Genomic DNA, 26,710 nt, shown 5'->3' with positions numbered 1-26,710 from the left:
AACCTCTATGGGCTCTATGTTTGTCTAGCACTTGCTTGATAATTTCAAAATACTAATGAGATATTTATACTGGGTGTTTCTGGAAAGTCTCATTGCAGAAAGTGTTCAGTCTCACATCTCAACTTTTTTATTTTTTCAGATAAAAAAAAACAGATTTGTGACGTTAGTATGTTACATAAATCAGGATTGATTGACGTATTCAATTGTTTTCGGTCACTTCCTGTTTCACCGGAAATGACTACAACTTTTGATTTTTAAATGGCACCCTCTGTATTTTTTACGATTGACTTTATTCGATAGAAAATGACACTCTGAATAGAATGACATCTCATATGTCAACTGACATTTTTGCATATGGTTTATTTGAAATTGCAACATGCGGTTCGTAACGATAATTTGAGTCGAAATACGAAGTAAGTGTATGGTAGCAAATTATTCGTAAAAAATGCTTTTTCCAAATACGGTAATTAGCCACCCTCGCTCCATTTGAAAAAATTCAGATATGATTAAAAATACGATTTGGGCATCTTATAACCGATCAGGACAAGACACGAAAAACATTAATTTATATATTATTATAATTAATATATTTAATATATTAATGGCAATTTTGTTCCTATTTTGGTTAGGCGTAGAATTCCAGTAAGGTTCTTCTAGACAAGAAGAGATGCAATGAGTATCTTACATATATAAGTTCTGTTTTGTTACTTTTTAGTAACCTCTACAATAAATGTTATAACTTTAAACCCGTGTTTTATTAAATTTATTAATATTTACTAGCGCTTTGTGAATTTTACAATTATTTTTGTATAATTGTAAATTCACTATAATAAAATGTTTTAATTTGTTGTTACTCTACAGGGTGCGTCTCAAAAATGGCTCACCCCTATAACTTTTTTATTTTTTCAGTTAAAAAAAACGAGATTTGGTATGTTAGTATATGACATAAATTAGGACTGAATGACATATTCAATTGTTTTTAGTCACTTCCTGTTTCACCGGAATTGACTACAACTTTTGATTTTTAAATAACACCCCCTGTATTTTTTTACTTTATTCAATAGAAAATAATACTCTGAATAGAATGACATATAATACGTCAACTTATAAAATGCAGTTCATAACGAAAATTTGACTCGAAATACCAAGTGTGTGGTATCAAATTATTCGTAAAAAATGCTTTTTCCAAATATGATAATGAGCCATCCTCGTTTCATTTGAAAAAACTGAGATATGATTAAAAATACGATTTGGGCATCTTTTAACCGGTCGTAAAAAACACTAAAACATTAGACGATCAAATCTATTTGTTCCAAGGCTTCTTGATTAAAAATTAGTATTTCTGAACACAACCATGGCACTCTAGATTCAAATTTAAAACACAATTTTTTAGGCAAAAATGTCAAAAGTTGACATATGATATATCATTCTATTCAAAGTGTCAGTGTCTATCGAATAAAGTAAAAAAATACCGAGGATGCCATTTAAAAATCAAGCTGTAGTCATTTCCGGTGAAACAGGAAGTGACCGAAAACATTTATTGAATACGTCAATCAATCCTAATTTATGTCATATTATACTAACATGTTTTCAAGTTTTCAAACATGTGGAAGCATGTTTGGGCATTTGGAAATATGAGCGATATTTTCAAGGATAAAAAGGTGCCAATCAACCTAAAGAAAAAGGCTTACCACAGCTGCATTCTACCTGTGCTTACGTATGGCTTAGAGACTATGGCAATTACTCGAAAAACAGCAGAACAACTACGAGTAGCACAAAGAGCCATGGAAAGAATCATGTTGGGAGTCACCATTAGCGAAAAAATACGAAACACCCACATACGTCAAAAAACAAAATTAATAGATGTTGTTAAAAGAGTGGCAAGTCTGAAGTGGCAATGGATAGGACATGTGGCAAGACAGGATCCAGACCGATGGCCCCAAAAAGTCATCCTATGGAGACCTAGGGAAACAACAAGAAATGTGGGCGAACCAAAAAAGAGATGGGTCGATGACGTCAGAGCAGTGGCGGGAAGACAATGGATAAGATTGGCTAGAGATCGCGAAGCATGGAAAAACCTAGAAGAGGTTTATATCCAGCACTGGATGGAACCAGGCTGAGAAAGAAGAAGAAGAAGATACTAACACGCCAACTCTCGTTTTTGTATCTGAAAAAAAATTAAAAATTATAGGGGTGATCCACATTCGAGAAACACCCGGTATATCTTCCTTTTTCTTATTCAATATAGATTATTACTATTCAGAACATATTTTGTAGCTTTAAAATTATTTAATATAGACCTATTAACGTTACTTCTTAAATATCGTATGTTTTATCTGAAGACAATAATAACGACACATTAAACGCTTAATGAGCCAAACCTTAAGGCGAATGAATCAGATAAGAGAGTAATGTAAGTTTAGAGGCTTTTTCGATCACTGCTAGTAGATAAATATCTGTTTTTAATTATTTCCAACGAAGCATACCCTTTCTTTTTGTATTTTTTATCGCATTTGAAACTGCCGCATTGTTTCCATAAAAGAAAACTCCAGTAGTAAGAATAAAACATTGTACAGCAATATATTTTACTACCTGGATAATTGCAGCTTCACTGGTAGATAGAGAAATATGGGATAAAGCATTTAGTCAGCCGATTTGGAATTAATTCAGCAAATTTTCCACGAATTAGACCGTGAGACGGTAGAGGGATTAAGAACAAACAAGTGCAACAACTTGGTGGAAACTATCGAACTAATCCATATTGTAACATTTGCTTGTTAATTTCAAATTGGCATTAATAATCTCTGTATGAACAATTCTCAACAATATAGGGTAGTTACTCAATACTTGTTAGTCAGATTTCCATTAATAATAATTTCTCTATAAAAAATCAAACTGTCTATTATAAACCTTTTAAACAGTACAAAGTACAAACAATTCAAGAGAGAAAGACCGCCAGTGATCCATGATGTGACACTCTTGACTTGTTGTTGTTATGGAGACTTTTACACACTGTAAGAAATTTGTTGGGTACTCCGAACTTTTTCATAATTGCCCAAAGCGCATCTCTGTTCACAATTGTAGTGTAACAGCCCAAATTCGTCAACAAAGTTGAAGAGGTAATATTTTGACCAACTGTATAATAAGAAATTTAAAAGAAAGAAAGGAACCTACGTTGTGTTAAATATTTTTTTTATTGTGATTACCTCGGATGCGCCTCGACAGAAGCAATATTTTGGGAAATTTGAGGAGAATAGGATATGTAAATAAAACGCTAAATTTGTAAATAGCCCTACTTATTTTATTAAATGAAATGAAAGGAGTGCCGTACTCTGCCTGAAATTCACATGTAAAAGAGCACGGCAGAGAAAACCATGATCACTATTCCAGAGAATCCAACTATGCTGTCGTGAACTTCAATAAAAGAGAAATAATGATATAGAAACTGTCCTCATACCTAGGTTTATAGTTTAATACATTCAAAACATGCCACATTTATATCGTTCAAAACTGAAGAGTTTTTTGTTAGTTTGGTTTGGTACGAAGTCCCTTGTTGCGGAATCGACGCTAAAGTTGAAGGTTTGATGCCAATATCTTATAATTTAATAAATTGTAAGTTATTCTATGAATTATTTTATTTATTGTTTTTGTTTGGCCTTCTGCGAGCTAAGATATTCGCCCATGCAAGGTAGAAATTGTTAGTACACTCAACAAGGCTCTTATTCTCACAAACCACAAACATCGGCACGAAGGAACAGTAAACGATTTTAGTTAGATTCCATTAAATGCATACACATGTTATATATTGTCTTTGTCAGATCAAATGAATAATTAAAAAGCTTTAGAACAGAATTACAACAAGAAAACAAAATAATATGATTTAGTTACATTAGTTAAATAATGAGAAAACTTTTACTTTACTTTTAATAACATTCTTTGTCACAAAACTCAAGAACCAAAATAATATCAATGCATCTCGAATGGTAGTCTAGAAGCTATTATCTAACAACTATCACCTCTGTCCGTCGCCTGATTTCCCTCTCCCTAGTTTGTGAATAATATTTTAAAAATCAATAATTTTGTTTATGTATACAGAGTGTCTTAAAAATGAATGTTTTGAATTTAAATAAATATGTCTATTTTTAAATAGGCACTTCATCTCACAATGTAGGAGACGTTTGTTAGATCGATGAATGCAACATAAAGTCTAGACTGCTGCTCTTTTGCTTTTTCCTGTAGTTGGCGGATGGAAAATATGGAATCAACGGTGCCGCGGTTGGTACGAAACCCCGTTTGTGATTCTGGAAGGATTTTTTGTATATATGGGTGCAGGCGGATTGACATAATTTTTGTAAGAATTTTTCCTCCGATAGCCAATAGTGAAATTCCCCGGTAATTTCCGCAGTCTGATGCACTTCCTTTGTTCTTAAATATATTCACTATATTCGCGTTGCGAAAGTCCTCAGGTACCTCTACGCTTTCCCATATGACATCGAAGAGAGCCTTAAAATGACCAGTAAGTTCTTTACTTGCACACTTATAGATTTTCGCCGGAATCGCGTCATAGCCAACTGATTTGTTGTTTTGAAGCTGTTTTATGGAGGCCTTTATTTCTTGTTCTGTTATTGGGATGTCTAATACATCGAGGCTGTTATACTGAGGTATTGTGTTTAGTGCTTCTATATTGGGGTTGTTTTCTTGGTTAAGGATATGGCTCTTTCCAGCAATTTCTGATTTGTTCTTCCTCTTTTATAGAAGTTCGCCATTTTGTGCCATGATTGGGCATCTACCTTCTTGGTTGGGCCGTATACTTCTTTTACAGCCTCGAAGAATTTACGATAATCGTGATGCGTGGCGTACTCTTGAATCTGATGTTGTTGGCTGGCTTTAAAGTCTTGCATTGTGTGGATTTGCAGTGACTGCTTGATGTGCTCTATGCTTTTGTTCAACTCAAGAAATGGAGACACACAATAGATCTTTAAGGTCGCGGTGATTAACCTCCCTTCCAAACATTCTACATTCTACATGTTATTTCCCGACATTTAAGAAAACTATTAGGAATTTTAGTAAAAGTTAAGTATAGCTATTTAAATGAACTGTCAATAGTGTCAATTTCCAATTCCAAAAATTCACTTTCCGAGACGAACTGTTTATGTAATCCTCAAAAGGTTTATTTCTATTTTCCCTTGTGTCTTGTTTATATATTACTGACTCGTTTCGTGTATCTCTAAAGTGGAAAACCGTAAAATAATAGGCGGAAAGCATGTTTGTTTTAAACCGATAGCAACTAGGCGCGGTAGAATCAGAACGGGCGCTATTTATCAAGCGAATTACTAGTTTAACTATGAGAAAAGGTGAGAAAACTTTTGTTTTGAAACCTCGCCGTTCGTTGTGTCTACCACCAGCTATTTTACGTTATGTAACAACAGATACATACACAATGAAAAGCAGATAAATTTTAGTGTGGACCTTCGTGGGGGTTTTGTGGTTACTTCTCATGGTTGAGTAAGTTATGAAAAATTGAGTTTAAAATGTTTTAAATAGAATTAAAGAAACTTAATTAGGGTTCTTACGTAAAATACAATGGTAGAAATTTATGTACCCATTATAGACATTGTTTATGTAAATTACTGAGTAGTTTTGTTGAAAGAAAGATGTATGTGATGTATTAAAAAATAGAATACTTGTAAAATAAGTTCAATAAAAAAATATCTTCGGGGATTTTTTATAAATTTCTCGAAAACTTGGTCTTTGAAGCAATTGATGAAACTTGGTCTTTGATTCATTGCTTGCAATGCGGTTCGTTCAATTGAATCGTGGCCAGCACGAATCCATAACATTTGAACGATGAGCCGTAAAAAAGAGTCGTGAGAATTGAATCGGATCACAATGCGATCGTTCGTTCAAAAAGTCGTGAGAATTGATTCCTTGCTTACCATACGGTTCGTTCAATTGAATCGTGGCCAGCACGGATCCATAAGATTTGAACGATAAGCCGTAAAAAAGAATCGTGAGAATTGAATCGGATCACGATGCGATCGTTCGTTTCTACGGCGCGGCGATGATGAACAAAAGCCCTATACAAACATCATGGGCATAAAATGCTAACGATAAGAATGTTATTTACAAAAAACAACTTATTTATACTGTGCTTAGTACGGGATTATCTGTAAGGTATTTAATTTTTACGTTAATATTTTCGTTAAAATAATATTATCGACTATAAACCATTAAATGCCGGACTAAAAGACGAAATCTTGTTTTTATGCAACTCCAAATAAATATTGTTGGCATCTGATCATATGGCGTTATAAAATGAAAGTCGCGGTCATTTTATATGTAAAATGATATAGGAAATTCCATCGATCTTCATTTCCAAGCCAACTAGATGCCATTTTTCTTCGATCATGCGGTATTATATACTCGGAATTAGAGCTCTAAAAATATGAATTTGGTATTAAGAAGTCTTTATTAAATAGTATATTTGAATTGGATTGATAATTTAATATTATTAGTTTGGTTTGGTTAGGTTTTGGTTTGGATTGAAAGACCAACGAAAGAACTGTATATTTCTTTTTCTGGTTCCTAAGTAAATAAAGTAATTTTCCGGCCAAATTATCGCCGGTAGTGCCCAGTTACGATTCTTGATTTTATGAAACGTAAATTGTTCATGTGGTTCATTGAAATGAACAAATCGTAGAAGTCGATTCAGCATGAGAAATTGAATCGTGTGATTCGATTCACTAAAAAGAATCGTAATGCCCATCACTACTATCAAGTACTGTAAAAATTTGTGGCACCATTTGTATTATTTCTTCAATACGACATCCAGATATTCGTAATAATTTTTTCAAAGTGAAATATTTTGCTTCAACTTTCTCAGCTTAGCTCAAAGAGAGATAATATGTACACTATAATTTGTAGGTCATTATTTGTACCTTCTAACAATACTTAAACATCCTAAGTAGACAACGTTCAATAAACTGTAAATGTTGCATTGATTCAATTATTATTTAGCAAATATTTGCTATTTAACGTACACTGCAGATACGGCATAATAAATAGAAAGTGATACGTGTTAAATTTCAGTAGTACATATCATTTGTCATATCTAAATAGGTCGATAGGGATAATATTGCAATTATATACCCGAATGGATATTGCATAAACAAATATTATATATTTCCTTGTATTAGATATATCTGTATACAAACAAAGATGTGCTCTCACAGACTGTTTAACAGATTTTCATAAAAATAATATAATCTGTTAAAGCTCGAGAACTATTAGGATAAAAGTAATGTATTTATGTGAAAAGAAATATGAGATACACATTACACATGGCAGTAACAAAAAGTCGCATTATATTGTCACTTTTATTTCTCAAAATATCCTTGTGAAACTATATCTTCTGTATAAAAATTAATCAATAAAATTAAAATATCAAAAGATTACATTAAACATAAAAAGACAAATATAATTAAATATAAACACTTAATTAGGATACTAATAAAAATAAACTAATCTTTATTATAATTAAATAAAAACATTAACATTCTTTGCAGGAAAAGCAAATAATGAAATACATGTTACTTGTGTACTCTAATCATTATGATCTACATTAATTTAGTAGCTAACAAAACACCTAAGTAATTCGAGGCACTAAAAAGTAAAATGAAATTGGCAAATAAAAAGACAAATATGTGTTTGATACTTAGCACTAAATAATAAGAGAAAAAAGGAAAAAATAACGTAAACAACCTGTTCAATTAATTTGTATAGAGTGGCCAAAAAAACTAATTTTTTTGCCAATTCAATTATTTCCCAGCCCAATAAGGAGATATGTTTGCAAGTAAGCCTGTTAAGTGATTTAGTCATGTTGAAATACTGATTATTTGCTTATGGTTTAAAAGGTTTTGTAAACTGTTGGGGTTTGTATTTGGATCTGAAGCGTTTGTCCACTAGAATTTTATTTTACCCTTTTCGCAATTAAGGGTATTTTACACATGTAGTCCAACGAGCTATGGAAAGAGCAATGCTTGGTATATATCTAAGATACAAGATACCGAATACAGTTATAAAACAGCGTACACGAATAACAGATGCTATATATCTGCTTAAAAACTCAAATGGAGCTGGGCTGGGCATATTGCCAAAAGAACGGACGATAGATGGACCAAGCTAATACTAAAATGGCGGCCAGCACGACAGAATGATATCAGAAGCAGAGGCAGACCTCCGACAAGATGGTCAGTTGACCTAAAGAGATTTAGAAGAAACTGGATCCAAGTGTTACAAGACCAAGAAGAGTGGAAAGATTTGAGGGAGGCCTAAGTCCAGCAGTGGACACTTCAGGGTGGTTGATGATGATGATGACTATTACTAGTGTATTTAGTCTTCTAGTCCTTAAAAGTCCCCGTTTTCAACATATAAAATATTGCTATTTTTGACTATATAGAGACAATTTTTGCATTAGATTCTGAGTTTTATTTATTTCGGTTTTCGACCACTATAATATGGTTGCTATATACATATAATAGATATAGAAACTTATAAAGGAGTTATAGTAACTTATATTTATTCAGTTATATTTATTTTTGTTAATTTCCAAATTAACCTACATTTGTATTATTTACTGGATTTCTTATTCTCAACATGTTGCAAAAGTGTTTGGCTCACCTTATACGCACATAACAATTACATCGTATCTAGTTCTCTAACTAATTTGTCTAATAATAGTAGCACCAGTCGATAAACAGAACGATTCGAAAATATAATTCGCCGTAACTTTTTCAGTTCTATTTTCGCTATACGTGTGTGTATATAGAATAAATCCAATAGAATCCTTGATCGGTATTTAGCGTTGTTCAGCTAAACGGCTCCTCAGTCAATTGACGTAAAACGCTCTGTATATAAAGCAAATTACGGTCTTAAATAATAGTTGGCTACGCGAATTATTTGCCATAATCGATTTCGTACCGGAGAAAAGTGTAGGTGAAATCTGTTTCCCTAAATAGACAAGAAGTGTTTTATATGTGTAAAATTAATAATTTAGACAAATTTATTGAGCTTCCTCCGTATTTATGTGAATGTCGTGTTGGGTGTATAGCCTGTAACTTAGTTAGGAAGTGAAATGTTACGTGGGAAGAGTTTTGATCTGTTTTTCGACGATTTTCGATTGCCGAAGAGAACTAAGGTATAAACATAATTTTCCTAAATGTTATTTAAGCTTACTACCTTTTGAACAGACTGTGTAAGGACACATAACCTAAAAGCAACTCTTTCGATATTTTAAGAAAGGAAAAATGAGCCACTTGAAGGAAATGCAAGACCAATACCCCCTTGGTCTTGATCTTGATCTTACTGCATGACTCTTGCAAGTCTTGTACTTTTTTGATAGATTGGAGGAAATTTCTACATAGGCAATTTAAAAAAAATAGTTTTTCAAGTAATTTAAAGCAAGTTACATTTTAAAGAAAGAAACAATATTTGTCGGATAAAAATATTTGTTTAATATTAAGAGACAAATACTATGATATTTTCTAATAAAGTGTTTTCTTATTTCTTATATTATTTCTAATACTAATCTAGTTAAGGAACCACATGTTGATGTTTTAGTAATATCTAGTGTTATTCTAAATAAATGTGGATTTGAATCGCGGAAATCAATATATTAATAAGTTATGATCAAGCAGCTTTCGTCAAAAAATAAAATAGAATTTAGAAGGTGTTATATAACATACTAAATTCAGTTTTTAATATTGATGTAGTTCGAATACTGGGATCTGGGTCCGTATTCTGTAACTTTGAAAACGCTAAGCGCTTTTAGACGCTCAGGGTATATGCAGTAGCGTAGCGTAGGCCCCGCTGCACCCGCAGCGGCGGGGGGGCCTCGTGATTTTGAGGGCCCCGCATTATTTGTTCCTTTTTTTACATTTATTTGTTCCTATTAATTTATTTTAATTTGAATCATATTTTTATTAGAAAAATTCTATTTATGTTTATTTATTTTTATTATTTAGTTTTCGTTTAGTACCTAAGTTTTGTTTTATGTTGATTTATTTTGTAATGTTTTATTTTTTATGTTCCTTTATTATTATTTTTTCTTATGTGGAATAAGTTAAATTTTTGTTTTTATATATTAAATGACTTGATATACCTACATAAAGCTATATGATGTTTTTTAGTGTTTTTTTTTATTTTAATATAAGGGCCCCTAAAAAATCTTGCGGGGGGGCCTCACATTTGATGTTACGCTACTGGGTATATGACGTTAATTTTCGCAAATTAACGATTATTATATATTAACGAAATTAACGATTTCGGTATTCTCATCTGACGCGCTTAGCGTCTTTACTGATTGCGCTGAGCGGTTTGAAAACGGTTGCCTTAAAGGATCGTTTTGCTTGTCGAACTGTCAGTGAAAATCGAAAAAATTGTGATTTTGTGGGTTATCTTGCTCTTTAGTGAAAATTACTACTTCTTCTATTAATTCCTCAATAAGTAATTGATAATTTACGACATGGCAGCTATAAATATTGTTCAAAACATCGAAAATGCTGAGAAGCGTCTTCAACACTTCCCTCGTATAATAAGAATAATGACATATCCATAGAAAAATAGCTTAACATAACTCAACAATAGGTTATGAAATTCACGTAACATTGACATTTTTCATTGTTATATCCGTCAGTTATCAACTTTTGACTATTAGCTACATTAGAAATTGTGATGTTGCCAATATGTGCTCAACGCGTATTCAGAACACGATACGTATGGCAACGAAAATACCAAAATCGACTGCCTTGCGTTTCGCTGATCGAATACTTGCGCTCACCGCTTTGAAAAAGTAACCTTTTTATGTCAAAGTTACAGAATACGGGCCCTGGGGTGCTCTTTTACAATTTTTTTTTTTGGGGTTTCTAAGAAATTAGCGAACTATATCGACAATATTAGTATCTGGTACTCTGAAAATTTGGGGTATATTGATAAATATAGATTAATAAAGTTTGAATTATAATAATATGCATTTTCTACGGAAACCTGAAGAGATAGCTAAAAATGGCGTAATGAAATTGTACCATTTAACTTAAATACGCCTAGAGAAACGAAGCATTAAAAAATTAAAATTGTTACTGCATTTTCACAATTCCAGTAAATATTTCACAAACGGTAAGGATATAGTGCGGTAAACCTTAATCAAATTTACCTTTATTTTAATCGTAGAAACAAAAAATGTTCTAATATACAGGGTGTACCATTTAAAAAACGCAACTTTTTAATTTTTATTTGTTTAGGACACTGTTTGGAAAATAATTTTAAATTGTAGCTTTAGTAGTCTTCCAACGATCTCACAATTTCTAAATATCTAATCATTTGGCTACAATACTCCGTCTCGAATAACGTGAACGACCCTGTATAATACAATATATCACGCCTTTAATAAATCCAATTATATTGTAAAATTTGTCAATATTATTCGCGTAAAATTTAATCCGTCCATAAAACAACCTCACCCATTTATAATTAGGCTATAAAATATAAATATATGTATTTCTGATCATATTGAACAAATTATGTGTTTTCATGTTATACCTAATGAAAAAAAAATCTTTTTTGTTAAATTATGTATTAATATGATATATTAAGGTGCGTATTCATTATCCGCACGAACGAACGAACGAACGAACGAATGTTCGCTAGTGGTATGGACGGGGACCGCACGATAGGACCGCACGAGAAGACCGGAGGCATTTGTTGGCGAACGCCTTTGATGTACCGACTCGAAACGGATGGTCGAGCGAACGAACGAACGAACGGCCGCATGCGTTCGGTCCCCGTCCAAATATACCGCACTTTCATTCGTTCGTTCGTTCGTTCGTTCGTTCGTTCGGATAATGAATACGCACCTTTAATATGTGTATTAATATACCTCCTGTTCAGATGTTGCCAATTTCACTTCTGTTTTGAAGACTGCTTTCATTTTTTTTACAATTACTTATGAATCTTTATGCTTACTTCTATTAAGTATCAATTAATTTTTATTAACACTAATTCAAAAATAGTGGGAGTTTTATTTGATTTCAATGAGATATTTCCTCGAAACAGATCTTGTTAAAAAAGCGTTACATTCATAACATCCTGTATAGCGCTAGAATAAATACTATTTATTTAAAGTTACATTATCTATTATATAAATATTTACCTGAAATGAGGCCAAGTTTTATTTCCTGGTATATAACAGTATTTCTACAGTTGCATTACTATTCGGTTTTGTAGAAATGCTTTCTATAAAAAGTAACGATCAAAGTTTGAGAGCCACAATCATTTAATAAGGGAGTAGAAAACTTTTTACGCTTATTTAAACCTATAAAAGTAACAATGAACCTTGTCTAGATTATCTGCATATCGGGATCGATTGTGTCCTTATTCACTGGACCATGAGCGTTCATTATTAACATACTCATATTCATCATTAAGAACAGATTCGTCCTACTTAACTGTAAATATTGACTTTGTAGAATGTAGAATGCGTTAATCACGCGACCTTACAGATCTATTGTGTCTCCTTTTCTTGAGTTATAACTCATTATACAGTCTCAGGGCATCGACAAAAACCAGTGTCTGAGCATATACGTATTACTTTTTACAAATATACTCAGCCTAATCTCCAAAAAGTGAAGTCCAAACAGTGAAAGAACAATATGGAATTCTGCATAAGTCTATTTCACCCGGATATTCATTTAACTGAGCATGCCTCACCTGAAGAAGTTTTCATTGGTCGATGTTTTTAAAGGGAAGTGGTTGACTGACATTTCACCTAACCTTCAATTTTATTTATATTTTTATTATTTATAACATTATCTTGGAGTTGGAAAAATATCAAAAAATAGTTGGAAACAATAAACTAAACAAAATCACTCTTTTACGCGCACAAATAAAAAGTAATCCAAACAGAACTAAAACAACAATCAATCGGAGTTTGGCGCAATCGCATTTCAATCCATATCCGGGTGAAATAGACTTATGCAGTTTTAATATGGAGCTGGGTTATGTTGTCTTTTTCTTACGGCACAGAAATTGCACACGGGGTTAAATAGGGAACCCTGAGTATATTTGTAAAAAGTAATACGTATATGTGTCTGAGACGGTTTTACAGAGGTTATCTTTCCATCTCCGATATCAGTCGTACTAAAGTTCATGGTACGAAGGGTTGTCGTCTTGGCGCACTCAGTGATGAGGTGTTCTGGTGTTTCCCCATTTTCCCCACAGAATCTGCATTTGCCTTGTTTCTTAGCTTCAATCGAGGTGTTCGTTGAGGACCCAGTGACTACGTGTATCTAGGCAACTTGTAATCCGATTCAGTCGATCGGCTTGAAATCACTTGAAGTTTGTTCTTTCAATTTCTAAATAGATAAGGATAAAATGTATAAAATGAAAGATAAATGTAATAATAAAATAAAAGATAAATGTAATAAGATGAACCCGTGGATGAAACATATTTTAGTGAGGTTTAGTATTTTTTGATATATGAGTGTTACATTGTCTTTTTTGTCCATTTTAAATAAGAAAATGGCAAAATGAAACTAAATTTTGCTAACATATAAATCAAAAGAAATTACAACGAAATTAAGGTAAGAATGGGTTCTAAATGTCATTCTAAGTCGATCCTATACCGTGTATATCAAATATGATATTATGTTTAGTGATGGGATAACTCGAGCGAAAATTCGAGTACTCAATTATTGAAATAACCGACATCGCTCGATTATGAACGAGCGATGCAAGTGACGAGTTACGAGCGACGAATGCAAGCGATCCTAGAATGAAATAAATTGAAATTCGTTTTTAATGTGACATACTCGATACAAAGCCGAGCGAATTTTCTACATACATTGCAGGTAACAAATTTATACGGCGTTATCCGTTGCGTTACAAAATGTTACGACCTACATCGACAATACTTCAAAGTAAACTAAATCAAGCGATTACTCGTCGCTTGCTACTTGCCATTCATCACCGAAAGAATATGTGCTCGCGCACGCAACTTACTGCTTGGCGTTACGAATTGTAAGTATACAAGCGACGGGCGAAAAACCATATTTTTAATAGAGCGAAATTTCGCTCGAGCGATCGCTCGATTATTGAAATCGCTTAAAGCTTCTTGATGGGCTGGCACCCAGAGTAGGAGGACTTTATTTTCTTTTAGTGATTTGTTCAGCTTCTCTAAGCACTGGCATCTCTACCACGGAAAATATCTTATAGTATCTATGCTATTTTTGAGTATAAGGTTTTCCTTAAACTAATCTAGAGTTGTTATTTAGCTAGGAAGGAATCGCTAGATACGAATCAACCTATTATTATTTTATGACTTTTTAGGTTATATTGATAGATTCGTGTTTCATAGCTATTATAGAGCAGTCGCTACTAGTTCAAACAAATAATAATTAATGTAACTGATAATGATTACATTAAAGCTAATTTAATTGATGCAGTATTTTACATTAACGATCAACTAGTAGTTATGCCAACGATAAAGCGATATGCGAATTATATTTCCTAGTAAATCAAAACATATTCGTTTAAACTAACAATGATATTAAAATACTAAGCATATATTTTTTCTATCGACAAGTTTTTCATCCACTTGGCCATCTTTTTAACTGCATACGTTTAAGAGCTCGCTTGATACTGGATATTTTGACATATTAAGCTCGGAATATCACAAATAAAACATAATAATTAATATAGCCAATAATGATAAATAAAGCTAATTTATTATATTTCTCAAAATTTACGACAGTTCTTATAAGCAAAGACAGAAAAACTGTCAAAATTGCATGGGATTTACTAACAGGACATTGCAAGTGCAATATGCATTTAAAACTCATGGTATTGACATACCAGAAGACCATGACAGAAGCCATGTGCAGATTCTGTTCATCAAAAAAAATATAAACGGCAGAACACATTCTATGTCAGTGCGGTAGTCTAGCAAAAGTTAAGGAATCTGATAAGGAATCTGACAAAGACCTATAATATGGAATGTTCAGTTCCCAAGTTATCAGATCTTGTGAAAATGAAATGGTTGAAGAATGTTGAGATACAAACCCATGTTGAGATAAAAGTATTAGTTAGCTTTGTATTAGTTATTAACTCCCAAGTTATTAAACGTTTTTAAAATAGTAGAACTGGAGAGCTGGCAACATTCTACACCTTCAGAACATGATGGACTGCATCGTTGAACATAGCATGCAGTACGGATTACACATCAATGTTAACAAAACTCAACTTATTGTATTTCCCCAAACACCGGGAAAGACTGTCCTTAGAATTAACAAGAAGGTGGTAGAACAAGTATCATCCATAAAATATCTATATAGGAACCCTCGTTAATGACGCTTGCGACCCCAAAACTGAAATTTTGGCGAAGATCGAACAGGCCAGACGTACTTTTGCTTCCATGAAAACCCTCTTCTCTATATAGCCGAGATCTAAGCCTCGAACTGCGCATACCTATGCCGCGTTGCTACATCTTTCCAGTATTTCTCTACGGCTCTGAGAGTTAGACACTTAATCAGACATCCTGGATGGATAGAGTGAAAAATGAGGAGGTGTTCAGGCGGATGGGCTTAGATGAAGAGCTCCTATCAACAGTGGAAGAAAGGAAGTTACAGTACGTCGGTCACATCATGAGGGGTGAACGATACGAGGTGCTGAGACTGGTCATTGAACGCAATATTGAGGGCAGGAGATCAGTGGGAAGAAGGCAAAACTCCTGGCTTAAGGATCTGCGTTGTTGGTTCGGAATAACATCGATTGAAATTTTCAGAGGTGCGGTTTCACGCACCATCATAGCCAGTTGGCGATCTAAGAAAAAGAAGGACTGGAGAATGTACTGCAATAATCAGAAAAGGTTGCAGTAAAATAGGCTTATAATAAATTCGTAAATTCTAATTTAGTAGATGAAAAGCTTTTCAAATTGCCATTGAACTATTAGTATTAAATAAACCTTACTATATATGAATTATTTTTCCAAGTAAATACAAACGAGTGCATTCAAACTGACGCCAACGATATACGTATTAATATACCAAGCACATTTTTTTTCATGTCTCGTATAAAATAGCGCTATAGTAGGCTGAAATATCATTAACGAGTGCGTTTTGTGCAGTCGGCATTCATTAAAACGCGATTCTTCACCTAGATGTAGGCGAACTTGTTTAGAGTTCTGCATAAGATAACACAATATGCCCTTGTGTTTATAATTTATTTTATTCCACTCGCTTTATATTCAAATATTTCTCTTTATTCACTGGAACTATTTTATGACTGTGACCGAACGATGGATGATAATTAGTGCGGTCTTTCTCTGGTGGCTTTTATTCTGCAATATAAGAAAGCTAAAAATAACACCATTATGACATACACTCACCGCCTCGAAAAACGGGCACTTTAAAATTTTCATGTATTTTAAAGTTTTTTATATTGTTTCTAGTGGACCAATTTTGATGATTTTTTTAAGCATTTTGTAGCTAAATTATTTGACTTTTTAGTATCTTTTTCTAAATTAAAAATGATTCCATTGCTATCTGTCAGTTTGTCTGGTGGAAGTTTAAAACATCCTGTGGAGTACGTTAACAAATCAAGGAATTTAGAAATCATTTTATCATCTAATTTTGTCTTTTCTTGATAGTTTGTTTTTTAATTCATCTCAATAGCTTTATTTTTTTGGAGATATTCGGTTTCGAATTGGTCACTAACATTTTTTTCGAATTTTTTACTTTAAAGCAATGACTTTGCTTTTGGTCTTAGTCAACAGACCTATAGAATACTGTTTATGATTTATTTAATGTCACTGTTTGAAAAATCATATTATTATTGTCTATTGAGCAGTTACTCGACAGCAGATATGATCCAAAAGTTTATCTCTACCACGATCAATTAAAGCAGCAATAGTCGATACTTAAAAACTTAGTTTACAAACTTAAAACCATTTCTACTAAAATAAACGTCAATAAACAATAATAATATGATTTTTCAATGACAGTGACATTACAAAAACAATATACACTATTTTATGTGTGTTGATGAGAACCCAAAATCAATGCTAAAATTGCTGTAAATCGTTGCTGTCTTATTCAAAAGCGAATATCTCCAACAAAAATAAAGGCGGGCGGCCACTGCGAGCGAAACTAAACTAAGCCAAGCGAAGATAAGATTTGTAAAAATCAGCTCCCATACTTTTAAATGCATCAGCGGCCACTTGAGCGAAACTAAACGAAAATATATGAACGAAGATTCAAATCGTAGTTTAGTTTCGTTCGTTTTAGTTCGTGACAGGTTCCAGCGAATTTTTCGCAGAGATTAGTTCTATGATAGCAGAGATACAATACGAAAATGCAGCTGACTACTGAGCGAAAATCGTTCCCAGTGGCCGATGAAACTTATTTTCGTTTAGTTACCGTTTGTTTTCATATTCTTAGCTTAGTTTAGTTACGCTCGCAGTGACCGCCTGCCTTGCTTTGTTGAGGTGAATCAAAAAATAAACTATCGGAAAAAGATGTACCTAGACTACAAAACGATTTTTAAAATCCATTCAATTTTAACATATTCCACAGAGTGTTTGAAACATTCTCCAAAATATCAACATTTTGTTTTCCTTCGTTTAATTGACAGATAGAAAGTTTTATTTTTTTAAGACACAAAGTCAAATAATTTAGCTACAAATTGCTTAAAAAATCATGCAAATTGGCCCACTAGAACAAAATATATTAAAGTTTAAAATACATTAATATTTTACGATGCCCGTTTTTCGTGCAGGTGAGTGCCGGCAAAGATGACTAATATTGATATTAACAATTTATAACAAAATTGTTGAATAGGTGCTTAAAGAGAGACTAAATAAAATAAACTGGCTTGGTTTTACAGGAGATCTCACAACTTTTTATAGTGGAAGAATTGTGTTGCGAGACTTGAAAGCGATTTTTTACATTCTATGTTTTTGACGGGATCTTTCTTATACTTCTTACCTTTTCGAAAACGCTTCGATCTATCAAATTTGTTAGCTGTTTTGTATTTAGTGTACATTTTCTTCCTATCTGTATATGTGGTTTGTGTAAAGCAATGACTAAAGAATCCAAGGACAAATAACACCCGAGAGCCCAGTGCCGTGGCACATATTTTTCTTAACCTAGCTGTTTGAAGCAATATTTATATTTTTTGATAATTCTTTTGACTACGCCGCCTATGGTGTATCATTCTAATTAATTACGAAAAAAGCGTATTAAAATGTTTGCAAAAGGTACAAAACTAGTATCGACGTATAGCACATATCAAGTACATATAGATGTTAATTGAAATTGAAGAATAATTATCGAATTCGATAAGAAAACGCTAAAAAGTTGGAGTGGACTGTTTATTTACCTATGAAACGTAACTTCTGGCTCTTTCTTATCGCTGCTGCTTTTACACTTGAAAGCTGAACAACTAATCACCATTGTAATAAAGTTTATACAAAGTTTACTACACACAAACTATTAAAAATCGCTAAAATTGTCGCTGGTGACCAAATGATGAGTCATTGTTTGCCACCAAAACAAAAAAAATGTCACAAATTCTGCTGTAGCCCGTTAGGGGCGTTACATGTCCTTATATTCTTTAGTCATTGGTGTAAAGACTCTAAAATAAATCTATACTAATATATAAAATCCTTAAGTGACTGACTCACTGATTAATCACGATCCTGCTCAAACCACTCAACGTAAGAAGCTCAGTTTTGGCATACAGGTTGATTCTAGGGTGTAGAGGTTCGATAAGAAGGGATTTTTCGAAATTCCAGTTCCAAAAGGGTGAAACCACCCCTCAAATATTACAATATTTTTTTATTTAAAACGGTCAAGTTTCCGAAAAAAAGCTTAAACACGTATATTTTATTTTGTTTTTTTACATATTTTAAGATTTTTTAAAAATGTATACAGGGTGTTTCGAAAAATCTGGTCATTGATTAATTACGATCCTGCTTAAAGCGTTTCACATAAAAAACTGATTTTTGGAAAACGAATTGACTTTAGGGTGTAGAGATTCGATAAAAAGGGATTTTTCGAAACTCGAATTCTAAGGGGGTGAAACCACCTCTCAAATATTTGAATATTTTTTATTTAAAAACCGGTGAGTTTTTCGGAAAAACTCTTAAACACGTATATTTTATTTTGTTGTTTTACATATTTTAAGATTTTTTTAAAAAATTATACATGGTATACAGGATACAGGGTGTTTCAAAAAATATGACCTTTGAGTAATCACGATTCTGCTTAAACTGCTTGACGTTTAAAGCTGATTTTTGGCAAACGGATTGACTTTAGGGTGTAGAGGTTCGATAAGGAAGGGTTTCTTGAATCTCAAATTCTAAAAGGGCGAAAAAGTCCCTCAAATATTACAATATCTGCTATTTAAAAAACGGTTAGTCTTTCGGGAAAACGCTTGGACACGCATAATTTATTTAGTTTTTTACATATTTTGATTTTTTTTTAAATCATACAGGGTGTTCCAAAAAGTTGGGTAATTGATTAACCACCATTCTGCTTAAACTGCTTGATGTAAAAAGCTTATATTTGGCAAACGGATTTTTCGAAAGTCAAATTCCAACGAGATGAAACTACCCCTCAAATATTACCAAGTTGTATAATAATATCGCCATATTGTTTTTTTCTCATGCTGACATAAATGTGAGAAAATTTTATCCAGTGTGTATGTTAATGGAAATTCTTGCTTTGCTTCATCATCACCATTACAAACGATTAATTCGACGCGAACGAAGTCGCGTGTACACCTTAGTAATAATATAAATACACGAGTAATGAATGACTTAAAGGCTGATGACAACTTAAAGGCTGATATTATTTGAAAACTGATTTTGCACTTTCTTTTACCTATTTAATTAATAATATTAAACTTTATTTTTTTTAAAGCGTTTGCTAAAACATCTACAATGTTTTTTTTTATATTATTGTAGATGTTATGTAATTAATAATCTGTTATATCCTCAATAAATCATGACAACCATTATACATGATAGAATTGCGGTGTCAATCGATGTAACAGGTCAAAGTCAATCGGCTAAAAGCCTGTGTCTAGCGGAAATGGGCTCTGAATACGAATTTAGTACTTTCGCGCGAGATGTGCGGCGTACCGCGCGAGGGAAGTGGGCGAGATATGACCGCGATTTCTCAATTTTAATCGAAAATGGCGGCCTTAGTCATCTGAAATACCATTCAAGAGATATTTGTGGTACGATTCGATTCGGTTCAGCTCATTAGAAAGTGTATACGTTTTTTGATGTGTCATATTTGTTTATTACCTTAACACGAGAGGACGAATACATTTACAGTATAATTGGATGTTTGAAAGTAGAAGGAGAACATGATTCACTAATAAAAGATTGACTTCTGTCTTCCGTTGTCTTTATTTTGGCTCAAGTTTTGTTTACTTGAAATCAGTTATGTAAGAAAGATTTGTTTACTTAGTATTTAGAAACATTTTTGAATAGTATGTCACAATTTTTTTTTCTGCGGAAACGCATTATTTTCAGTTTTTCAAGTTTAGAATTACTGAAATCAGAGCTGCTTTAGGGCACAAACATAGTGAGGCATCTCGATGCGATGCTCGCCAAGATGCTGGCCGTGCTGCTCGCCAGGATGCTAGCCGCGATGCATCCTACGCGCACTGTTTTAAAACGGCTAGTAAGTGCGCATAGGATGCATCGCGACTAGCGTACAAACATAGTGCGGGGCGTTTCATCTCGACGCGATGCGCGCCATTCACCTCGCCATCCGACGATGCTGAATCAAACATGTACAAATTTATGCGTCAAAACATACTGGAGCCTCGCACCTCGCCACGCACCTATATGTTCAGCGCGATGCTTCCTAGGAAACAAAATTTTTCTTTTTTGTGAGAAGCGGACGCGGATGCCTAAAACTTTACATTTCATTGGTCGGTTTACAATGGAATAGATTATCAACACCCTGTGCATTACTTTTTAGAATTAATTATTATGCTGACTTTAAAGATAGAGAAATAAACTTTACTGAAAAATTGTATTGCTCCCTTAAATTTATACAAGGGTACCAAAAATTGATGATTTATTTTAAATATTTATTTTACATAAAAACCTTGTTATTTCAAATACGACAACCTGTATTTTTTAAAATAAATCGAAACAGATTCAAATGCTCTTTCAAACTATTATTAGGGTATCCTATACCTATCTAGCTCAGATTTTGAGTAAAGAGCAATTTTTCAATAAAATGGCAACAAAGAGGACTGATGTCGTCATGGCAAGTTTCTAGTGACAGTAGCTATTTTCAAAATCGAAGTCAGTTTATGGACTTTATTTATTTATAGCAAGTACTTTAATCGCTAGTTGATTAAAAAAAAAGTATACCATTAATATTGCAAATTATATTTTATCCTCTCATAGTATATGTCTTTTTAATTTTTTGATGATGTAACAAGCACTTTGTGTGTTTACTCACTTGTTTCGTCGAAATGCTTGAATCCATTTTTGCTTTTGATCAAATCGGTGTGAGAAACTATGAAGCTATAAAATGTTGTTTCGGGAAAGTTGAATATCCGGGAAAGTTGAGTTATTGAATGTTATTGCACCCAACAACGCCCTAAGTACGCTCTCCTTTACGCGTTAACATTTTTTCGGCAATTTTATTAACATTTGAAATTGTCACAACCACAGCACGACGCCTAGTTCGAATTCTTTTTCATTTATTTTTTATTACCCGAAACAGGGTTAAGCGTAGTTTACACGAGATAGAAAATTGCGATAGAACTTGCTAGAGTAACTTGCGATAGTGTTTACATTTAAGCAAATTTTAAAGCAATTTCTTCCAACAAGTACTTCCTAGGCATATGCTTTGAGCAAGAAATTGCATGCACGTATACACGGTATGGTGTATATTGCACAAGTGTTTAGTAGAAAAATGTCGCGAAGTAAAAAGAGAGCTGCAGCCACTGCTCTTCTAGTTGCAATTTTACGCAAACAGTCATGAAAATCTAGAAAAAAAATATGGGTTAAAGAATGGATCGCCAGAAAGCCTAGTCTTGGAGCTTACGCGATGTTATTAAAAAAAAGAAATGAAGATCCAAAGCATTTAAACAAAAAAAAAAATTTTCTGCGAATGTCAGAAGTCGATTTTACTTTTTCTTTTTATAATTTTGTTCCACTCCTGGTTTGCTTGGGTACGAATATTATGTAGCTTCCGCTGAATCCAAGGGCGTAGATAAGGGGGGGGTACTGGGGGACAGTACCCCCCCCCCTGACGCTTGACGAGATACGAGAATTGAAATAGTCATTGACTATGAAAGGATTTTTTTACATTAAAATCCGACATATAAGAACACTTTGTATGCTTTTAATTATGTTGATTTATCGTTTATAATATGTTCGACCTAATTAAAAGCACACAAAGTGTTCTTATTGGCCAGGACAGATTAGTGGGGTTAACTCTAATCAATATCCATAAAGATATTGAAATAAAGGTTGATGCTGTTATTGATAGGTTTTCCAAACAGCGTACTAGAAAACTTGATTTTGTTTTGTAGTTTTATTTATAGTTTATAGTTTTTATAGTTTTTTTTTGATAGTTTAGAGTTTTTTATTTATAGTTTATAGAAAATTAACTAATAAACGTCGTTGTTTCATTTTTGTTTATGTTATTTACAAATCTATATTTTAATTTTTGTGTTATGTTTTTATATCTTTTTGAAGACAAAAAAATCGCCGTCGTTTTAATTCGACAAAAAAATTCCGACGGTGATTTTTTTTGCGACTTAATCATAGTACCACCCCCATAGCATACACCTATCTACGCCCCTGGCTGAATCTCAGCCTCAGTTGTGTTGAATTTGTCAGCTATAAATTTGATTGCTTTTTGCTTTTTAGCTCTATTTCTGTAAATTTTCGATTTTTTTTGCCATAATTCCGGAAATCCTTCAAATAAATTAATCAATGTGATGGTATCTTCTTGCGACCACATACTCCATTTTAATATCGTTATTTAACACGCCTTCGGAAATCACTTGCACCAAAAACTTTCAACAAGACGGAAATAAATTTTAACTTGCTAGAGCACTCTCCCAACATGTTTACACTTGCAAGCGTCTTTCGTCGCAACCACTTCCCCGCCAGTTTTGTGACTTGCTGGGAGAGTTCTTTCGGATACTGTTTACATTATGCAAGTTTGGTAGAAGTGCTCTCAGACATATACTTGCGATACTTTACTTGCCCGTGTAAACTACGCTTTACATCACACAAACCTCGTACCTGAGTGTTTTATCTCTTTTTTGTCTCAATAACTGCACTAGCAAAAAACTAAAATACTTAAATATTATAACCAAACCACGATTTCAATATTATTCTATGCGATCAACATGACGGCGACGTGAAATAGGTAGGGATAATATCTGATTTTTGCCGTTGTAGCACTGCGGTCAGAATTTGTTGAAATCAACTGGAAATGCAACAAAGGCCTATACTAATGAATTAATTAATAACTACTTTATATAAACTGGTGTTTAATAAAACGGCGATGGTAAATGCTTCAGTATGCCTACGCGCACCTATTCGCCGTTTTAAAACAGTGGGCGTAGGATGCATCGCGGCTACCATCCTGGCGAGCAGCGCGGCCAGCATCTTGGCGAGCATCGCATCGAGATGCCTCACTATGTTTGTGCCCTTAGTTAGAAATCAGTTATGTAAGAAATATTTGTTTACTTAGTACTTAGAAGCCTTTCCAAATATAGTAACAACTTTAGAATAGCTGAAACCAGTTACATGAAAATACGTTTCTATTTTTTATTCTAGAAATTTTTCTAAACATGGACTCGCAAAAAACTTCTTGCGGTAGTGTACCATTTTTATTTATTGATAAAATACTGTAAAATATAGCAAGATTTGAAAAGTACTTGGCAATTGGAATTCGTAAACAGACGCGTTTTAGTTTATAGCGTGTTTTGATTGCTTTGATTAGGTTTGTTTTTGTTTAGTTTGTTGCTTCGTTTTTGTTTATTTTCGTTTTTTCTCGGTACGGTATTGATGTCTAAATTACAGTATCTACTAGATTAAGTTCATACCTACACAAGAAAAATGTTTAGAATGTAAAGCAGGAACGCGTTTTCATGTAACTGATTTCAGTTATTCTAAAGTCGGAAAAAAGAGAATGATGCATTTCCGCAGAGAAATTTTTATGATTTTGTGTTTGGGGAGGCTTCTATATACTGGATGTTTTGTTGTTTTTTTATAATTCATTTCAAGTAAATAAAAACTTCGCTGTTTATTTTTTCAACATTTCATATTTCTTCAGAACAACGTTTCGTTCCTTTTTCTTTAAAGAATTTACCAAAATGCTAACGCCAGCACATATGAAAATACAGGATAAAGGTTCTAAGCTTTTATTCTGGTTTCCTTATTTCAGTTTATATAGAATTTTCTTTGTTATTGAAGGTATGCAATGTTTTACAAAACTTATATAGCGGTTTCTTGAACTTATCTCCAAAACAAATTTAAAACAGAATTTTCAACTTATTTTTTAGAAATGACATAATATACTTCTTTGTTTTTTTACGTTTTCCGAAACCTGCATACAAGGACATAAAATTATGTATATTTATATACTAGCGAAGTCAGAGGTAACAACACTAACCTCAAGCTTATACACGATACAATATTTCCTCAACTTTACGACAAAAATTAACATATTTTTTTGTTTATAGCTAAAGCCAACCGTTGTCGATGCATTTTAGTTTTTTCCTGCTGACTCAGTTTACTATAAGAACGTCTATATAACCCCAGGCGATATAAAACCGGCTGTTAAATTGAGACTGTATGCCATAATAGATATATGAATCTCAATTTTTTTCTATATAATGCTCAGTTATCTACAGTATAATTGTGATAGGTTTATCTTTGGAAAAAACGATCATTTTTTCAAGTTCAAAGCTTACTCGATGTTACGTATAATGATGCTTCCAAAACCAGGGTGTAAAAAAAATATTATTTTTTTTATTTTAATCAGATTTTTTTATTATTTTAATCGTTTTTTTTTATTTTTAATAAATAATTAATTAATAGATAATATTAACATTTCTACGGTCACCGACATATTTTATTCTGTAAACTTTACTCTTTACCAATGTCTCTATATTTCCGCTAAAAAAGTCGCCCGCTTAGATTAAGGGATTTTGTTTGGAAATAGTCATGACTGTCTTAAATCGAGATTAAAATTAGTACCATCTAATGTTCAAAGTGCAAAGTACTTATTGCAAAACAAAATGTCGGTAGAAGTTATGTGGTAGAAATTTTGAAAGAAATAAAAGATAAATTGGAGAAGGCAGAAGTTAGCTTAATCTACATACAGTTGTTTTTGACATTGACTATTATAGATACTCTGGAATAAGAATATAACCTAACATCAGAAGAAACTAGTTCTGCACTAAAGTTTGCGAATGAAATGTATTTGAATACCGGATTTCTGCCACTTCACCATATCAAAATAAATCTCTGCTGTTTTGAAGTCTAATGGATTCAAACGAAATTACTTCAAAAATCGGTCCAACATATTAATAGATAGATATTAAATAGGTATATATGGTATATCTTTTACAATTATTTTTCAATTTTTTAAATGTATTTAAATGTTACAACAGCAAGTATATGTACAACAGCAACTTTTTATTTGGTGAATTAAGGTATATTTGTTATAGGAATAGTTTTTATAGCTTTATAGAAAAACTTTTTATAACTTTTACTGTTATTTTTCAATTTATTATAAGTTCTTAAACAAACTGATTTTTTTATTTAAATCGATGATTAAAATAAAAAAACCAAACCAAATCAAGTTGATTTAAATCTTTGCACCGTGTCCGCGGGAACTGGGATAGGAGTATTTGGATCGAAAAGTAAATACTCCGAACAAACGGGCACCTACCCCAGCATTCTTCATTGAAAGCGATCAACTCAGTATGCATCAATTCGAAGTTGGTCAAAGAATGCCTAGAGAAACTCAACAAATTAGGCAAAGATAATAAAGTCCCACTACTCTGGCGGCCAGCCCACAAAGGGATAGAAGGCAATGAAAAAGCAAAAGATCTAGCTAGAAAAGGAGCGAACACTCCACTAACTGGACCAGAACCGATCTGCTTCACAAGTTGAAACCAACTTAAAGCGGAACTCAAGGAGCTGGAAAATACATCCGTAACCGGGAATGGGAATCCACCAACTGAGAATAATCAAAGATTTTTTGATTTAATTAAAAACAGTCTTTGGATTGTCACCATGTAGACACCTCAGTAGATTGAAGCTAAGAAAGAACGGCGAATGCAGATTTTGGCGATTTTTTTGCCGAAACAACGGCGAAAGCGGGGAAAATGGAGAAACACCAGAACACCTCAGCTCTGAATGCGCCGGGACGACAACCATTCGTGACATAAGCTTTGATATGACTGATATCGGAGATGGAGCACTAACCTCTGCAAAACCGTCTCAGATACTGGCTTTTGTCAAAGCCCTGAGACTGTATGATTAGTATAACTTGTGGTATAACTCAAGAAAGGGGGACACAATAGATCTACAAGATCGCGGTGATTAACTTCCCCTTTCACATAAATCTACAAATCTACATAATAATATCTATACACA

The 26,710-nt window shown here is 33.1% G+C and overlaps 1 protein-coding gene across 3 annotated transcripts in view; it reads left to right on the top strand.

Moving 5' to 3' along the window:
- The window catches only part of LOC115874400 (rap1 GTPase-activating protein 1), a 409,062-nt gene that overhangs the window by 328,975 nt on the left and 53,377 nt on the right, over window positions 1-26,710 (top strand). The window contains exon 1 of one of the 3 annotated variants that reach the window (XM_030889569.1): window positions 8,822-9,196. The exons of the other annotated variants lie outside the window; for them this stretch is intronic. Coding sequence (XP_030745429.1) covers window positions 9,134-9,196 — 63 coding nt within the window. The 5' untranslated portion in view covers window positions 8,822-9,133. Of the gene's footprint in view, window positions 1-8,821; window positions 9,197-26,710 lie in introns of those variants that run through there. 3 annotated transcript variants of the gene reach the window in all.

Source organism: Sitophilus oryzae, unplaced genomic scaffold (genome assembly GCF_002938485.1).
Source record: "Sitophilus oryzae breed Bouriz unplaced genomic scaffold, Soryzae_2.0 scaffold_1274_pilon_pilon, whole genome shotgun sequence".
Lineage (NCBI taxonomy): Eukaryota > Metazoa > Arthropoda > Insecta > Coleoptera > Curculionidae > Sitophilus > Sitophilus oryzae.
Note: the sequence above shows the minus strand (reverse complement) of the source record. Positions and strands in the feature narration are given on the sequence as shown.